The sequence below is a fragment of the Chaetura pelagica genome, unplaced genomic scaffold (genome assembly GCF_000747805.2).
Source record: "Chaetura pelagica isolate M959 unplaced genomic scaffold, ChaPel_1.0 scaffold28, whole genome shotgun sequence".
NCBI lineage: Eukaryota > Metazoa > Chordata > Aves > Apodiformes > Apodidae > Chaetura > Chaetura pelagica.
Genome location: NW_009954303.1, coordinates 1377263 through 1382942, shown reverse-complemented (window position 1 = coordinate 1382942; position 5680 = coordinate 1377263). Strand labels below are relative to the sequence as shown.

Here is a 5680-nt window from a genome sequence, read left to right as displayed (position 1 = left end):
TCTTTCCCTGCTCTGTCCTTAAGGAGATGTCAGTGTCTTTCTCATATCCTAGCCTCAGCTTTTCCTATTTTCATGCTCCTGTGGCCATCACCATAATGTGCTGGCAGCTGGTGCATAAGCTCTGGGAGCCCTGGAAGCTGCTTCCTTTCACAGCTGAGGAGGAGGTACAGGGAGGACAGGTCCCCAAGGTCACAAGGCTGAACATCCCCAAACCTAAGTCTGGTGTTTCCCTAGTCACAGACTCTTTTCTCTTCATCATTTTAATGCTTCTCACATTGCCTAAAATTATTTGGGGCTTTTTGGCCCTGCTTTGCACTGAGATGACAGGTATGTAAAGATAATTATCCTGCATCTGCTATCCTGGGTTTCCCCAGGCACTGCAAAGAGCTGAGTGGTGGCCCCTTTTGGAGATCCCACATTGGACAAGACAAAGCTCATCTCTGGTCCAGCTTGACAACTTGTACGTTTCCTTTCCTCTTCCATTCTCCACCTTCCACAAAACACAACCAACTTTTGTGGTTTAACATCTCCTCCCTTCTGCCAGCACCAAAGGGCAGTGGTGACCTTATCCTCCACTTCTGCTTATCCATCACCTCCCTGCTGCTCACCTTGTCCTCCACCATCTCCAGCTCACTTTTTCCTCCACCATTTTCAGCTCGCTGTGTTCACCAGCATCTCCAACATGCTAATATCTGAGGGCTCTTTCTCTCCTTTCTTTCTTCTCCTGCCTTTCCTTCCCCTGGAGCTTTGCCTTCAGCTTCCTCTCCAAGATTGGCTGAAGGGGACTTTCTCTCCTTGACTCCTGCCATCCTGCTCCTTCCCAGTCCCTTCCCCAGTGGCCACTTGCCCTCTCTCTGCTCTGGGGCTTGACCCCTCCTGTTTTTGGGAGCAGGGAACTTGCTGTGCAGGTACAAAGCGCTGCTTCAGCTTGCAAGAGGAGATGAATGGTTTGTTCATAACGAGCCTAATGAGGCTGTATTTAAGGCAGCCCAGCTTGAAGGGGACTTTCTCTCCTTGACTCCTGCCATCCTGCTCCTTCCCAGTCCCTTCCCCAGTGGCCACTTGCCCTCTCTCTGCTCTGGGGCTTGACCCCTCCTGTTTTTGGGAGCAGGGAACTTGCTGTGCAGGTACAAAGCGCTGCTTCAGCTTGCAAGAGGAGATGAATGGTTTGTTCATAACGAGCCTAATGAGGCTGTATTTAAGGCAGCCCAGCTTTTAGCATGCAGCCCACAGCTGGTTGTCTGCAAACCCATTCCCATGCAGAGTCCTGCGTCCCTACACATAAGGAGCTCTGGAGGGGATCCTTGGATTTATTTGCTCTGTGGGCTGGCCAAGAGCTCTCCAGCCCACGTTCTTCCACCACACTGGCCCGGGTGTCACAGGACTGTCGCTTCTGCATTTCACCCACCTCCATAAACCCTTGCTCCTCCCAAAAAGCAGGCTGAGAACCTGCTTTAGAGGTTGAGTGCCACAGCCTCTCTACTTCTTGGGGTTAATAAATAGCTACAGATTTGTGCTAGTCAGCTTCCACTCAAAGTGGGGAAGGTCAACACATGGCAAGAGGGGAAGGTAAACAGCTGTGCCTGGAGCCACATGCTAAGGGCCAGGCAGAGAGAGGGTAGGAGAGCTCAGCTCTTCTGGAGTGCTATCACACCCCAAATTTCAGTGCCCTCGAGAGGCAGGAAAACTCTGTGAGCAACCCTGTGTGCTGCTGTTGGGGTTTAAAAAGCCGGCAGGGCTTCTTGCCATCTCTGTCTCTGTTCAACACAATGCGGCATCCGTACCGCGGCTGGTCTCAGATCCCAGCTCCTCTGATCTACCACCTCGTGGTGTAATGGGTACTGAGAGGGACTTGGCTTACCCTGGTGGTCTCCAGAGACAGACCTCCTAACAACTGAAGTGAGATCTCTTGCCACCAGGTGCTGATGCATCATTTGTTATTGCTTGGAGCTGTGAAAGAGGAGAGGAGGGAGCTGCAGGATATCAGGCCAGAGCATTTGCTCCTGATGAAAACCAACTGACTACAAAGAGTTGCCATTGGAGTGACCCTCCCTTCTGTGCTGGGCTAGGGTTAAGGTTATTTTAGTGTTTCTCACTTCCCTGGTCCTGCTGTTTATCTCTTCTTTCCCAGCACCACTGCATGCTTACATATGAGCGTTTTGCCTTCAATCTGGGAGGCTGACCTTGAGAATCTTGAGATGCTAGAAATATCCCCTGGAGGGATATGTGAGTTGGTGTGACTCTGTTGCAGCTCAGCAAGCTGTATCTGCTGAGGATCTGGCCCACTAGGGGTGTAAATAAGGATGAGGCGTGCTGTCACTGTTCTTCAGAGTGCCCAGCTGGTGTGTCTGTCACCGAGTACTTGGCTTGGATGTCACAGTCCTTGCCCTCACCTGACTTAATGTATTTATTTGAGTAACAGCATAAGTTCTTTGGTGCTGGGGTGGGTTTTTGGAATGTTTTAGTAAATGGTGGTCACTGTGAAATAGAACTGCCCTGCAGAAAGAAATCCAGAAGGCTGCAGCTCAGGTGCAGGCAGACACAAAGATACTGTTTCCCCAGCTGTGGCCAAAACCAGTAAAAGTGACAATAAGGAAGAAGACGGCTTTATGGTAATATTCAAGTGTACTTAACCATACATCTGACTTCTAGTGTGGGCACTGTGCTTCTGAAACTGGTGAAAATACTAGGATATGCCAAGGTCCATAATGAAACTTCTCATGGACTTGGGGCATGAAGGAGCTACTGCTTTATTAACAGTATGAATGTGGCAAAAGCAGGTGATGTTTATGGCAGAGTACTGAAAATGATATTTCTGATAAAGAAAATGATGATTTTTTAGGTTGCTAGCCGTTTCAGTTATTTAAAGAAAATGGGAAAACTGTAACCTGGAAACAGTTTAATGCCACCAGCACCCTGATGGCCCTTCGGCCAGGAAACCTGTGCTCCACTGGCCAAGGGTTCTGCCATCAGAGGTCCCAGAACGGGCTCAGGGAGGGAAAGGTGCTTCTCCCTTCCTTTCACTCCCAGAGCACCTTACTTGGTCTCTGCAGAGCACATACACCCTAGAAAGGCTGGAACTTCAATTATCTGCTACTACATTGTCTTTGCATTGAATTCCAGAGGAATGAGAGAAGTCTGTTTAAGGCAACATCTGTCCCCAGGGCGTTCCTTGCCAGTGCTTTCTCTGATCTTCTGGGGAAAAACCTGATGGACTGTTAAAGAGATGGAAACAACAGGCTTCTGGAAAAATGACCCTAACATCCAGCCTGGCTGGGGAGTTGTGAAGATCTCTGCAGTAGATATGAGTGAGGAAAGGTCCGATCTTTTTCAACATTCCAGTAGTCTTCCTGAGAACAGATCTGCTGCTGCTGTCCCAGCATTCCCATTGCCTCCCACCACCCATCCCAGCAGCAGCCCATGAGGGCATTCGCCATCCCTTCAGCCACTTGCTAGCTCTGTCCTGTGCCTCTGAGGAACATCTTGTTTTGATTTCACTCCTACCACAGAGTCACAGCCACTGGGGAGATCGAAGACCAGGGCAGAATTATTTCTACCTGCTCTGCTCTGAGTCTGTTTGGGTACCACCATTACATCTGATCAGCTACTGCTTCTGCAGTACAAAACCCAAGGCTGGTTTTTGACAGCCACCTTCTATTTTCCTCTCCCTGATATGGACGTATTTGCCCATTTGCTTTCCCTCAGCACCACTTCTATTTTTTCACACTGGAGTTTATGTCCTCTAGACCTTTGCAGCTGGATGCTGAGCCCCCAGCTTTGCCTCAGCATCAGGCTCTGGTCCTGGCCCCAGGTTACTTTGGGCTTTGTCCTCCCTTCCACTTCATATCAAGGATAGTGAAGGATCCAGTCTTTAAAGGCCTTGTAGGTGGCAGACCCTACTCTGTCCTGTCCTGTGGGGATGGGTCAGCCCAGTCTTCAGGCTGTTCTGCCCCCACTGCTGGCTGCAGGGGAGGGACTACATCTACCCAGATCCCACTTCCCATGATGTGAAACCCTTTCCTAGCCCACTGTGACTGCGCCTCTTGCATGGAAATGATGCTCATCATTAGAGGCAAATTCAGATCAGCAACAACACACACACACAAAAAAGGAAGACAGTTTCTTCCCTTGCTGGCTAAATGAGTGGGGGTGTTAAGGGACTCCCTGCTCCCCAGCTGTGTTAGGCTGCCACTGCCTGGATTTGCCCTTGGATCAGTCCTGCTTTTGGTGATGCTCAGCCCTGGCATGATTTAAGCTATTGAATGCCTTGCCCAGGCAACATGGGTGGCAGATGGGTGTTCATTGCCCATCTTGGGGAAGGGGAAACTGAGGCAGACACCACAGTGCCAGTGCTGGGCGAGCCCAGGGCCTGGATCCACAGACTCGACCCTGAGCCTTTCTGCTGGAGGCCCTGGTGGGCTCGGGAGCAGCCTCCTTGCAGTGCTGGGCACTCACAGTCCAGCTCATGGGAGCTGGATGGGGTTAATTGATCTGCTTGTGTGATGAAGCCCATCTGTGCACTGGCCTTCTAAACACTGCCTGCCAAAACAAATCATCTAGCTTCCCTCCTGGGCCACCCAGCTGCCCCAGGCTCTCTGCACATCCACTCAGCTAGTTTTGAGGCTGGCAGGCAGGGAGGGAGAGGGCAGCCCAGGCTCCTCTCTCCTGGTGGCTGCCAAGGGGCTGCCTTTTAGCTGAGCATCATCCCTGCTGGGCTGTTCTCCCTTGCAGCTACTGGGAGTCCCATCCCCTTTACTGGTTGTGCTCCACGCCTTTGCCCTCTCCATCAACACAGCTCTACTTCCCCCCAGTCCCAACACAGTGCAAAACCCCCCTTGCACTCCTTCCTCCTCAGCTCCTCAGGGCTCATTCCCACAATGCTGGCAGGTCTCTGGGGCTTCCCTTGGGATTTATAGGGTCTGAGATGGAGGAGTTGGCCACCAGCTCTTGTGTTATAATTAGGAAGAGGGCAAGAAGGAAATAGGCAGGATTGCCCAGCACCTCGGTAGCTTCTTCCCCCCACAACTCGCCAGGCACCACCTGATCCTGGCCAGCTGCTTCTTACTGCTTCTGCCCGACTATCCGACGCTGCCGGAGCCTCCAGAGGTACCAGAGCAAGTCAAAGCTCCTCATCCCCACCCGGAGCAACATCCCCAGATCCAAACCACACCTCAGCTCTCCCCATCGCCGGTGAGCGCAGCTTCTCTTTTGGGTGGCAAAGATGTGATTTCCCCCAGGCACAGCCCCCGGCCCCCCACCCCTGCCTCGCCCCCTGCGCGCTCAGTACTCACTTTCAGGGAATAGGCCAAGGCGATGAAGCCCAGGCAGCAGAAGTTGAGGTATACGAAGTTGAAAATGGACCAGAGGTAGTAGTCATTCACCTCGGTGGTGTCGGGGTAGATTTCTATGACCGTGGTGGGGTTGGTCATGGTCTTCTTCTCCACGGAGTGCTTGCACGGGACGGCTGGCTGCAGGCTGTCCCCTTTGCAGCTCTTGCTCTCCATGAGATAGACGGCGGAGGAAGGGGACAGGACGGGCGAGGCTTGCCCGAGGGCTGGGGGCTTGGCGAGGCAGGTGAAGCAGCCCTGCGGGGGACCCTGCGGGGCTCTCGGGGTCCAGGCCACCCCCTCGAAGGGGCACGGTGGGCCCAAGGGGGGGTCCTGTGTCCTCTCCGTGGTGG

The 5680-nt window shown here is 52.5% G+C and overlaps 1 protein-coding gene across 1 annotated transcript in view; it reads right to left on the bottom strand.

The window, feature by feature from the left end:
* IFITM10 (interferon induced transmembrane protein 10) overlaps positions 1-5680 on the bottom strand; it is a 24336-nt gene that overhangs the window by 11377 nt on the left and 7279 nt on the right. The window contains 1 exon segment of the mRNA XM_010003904.1: positions 5292-5680. Coding sequence (XP_010002206.1) covers positions 5292-5680 — 389 coding nt within the window.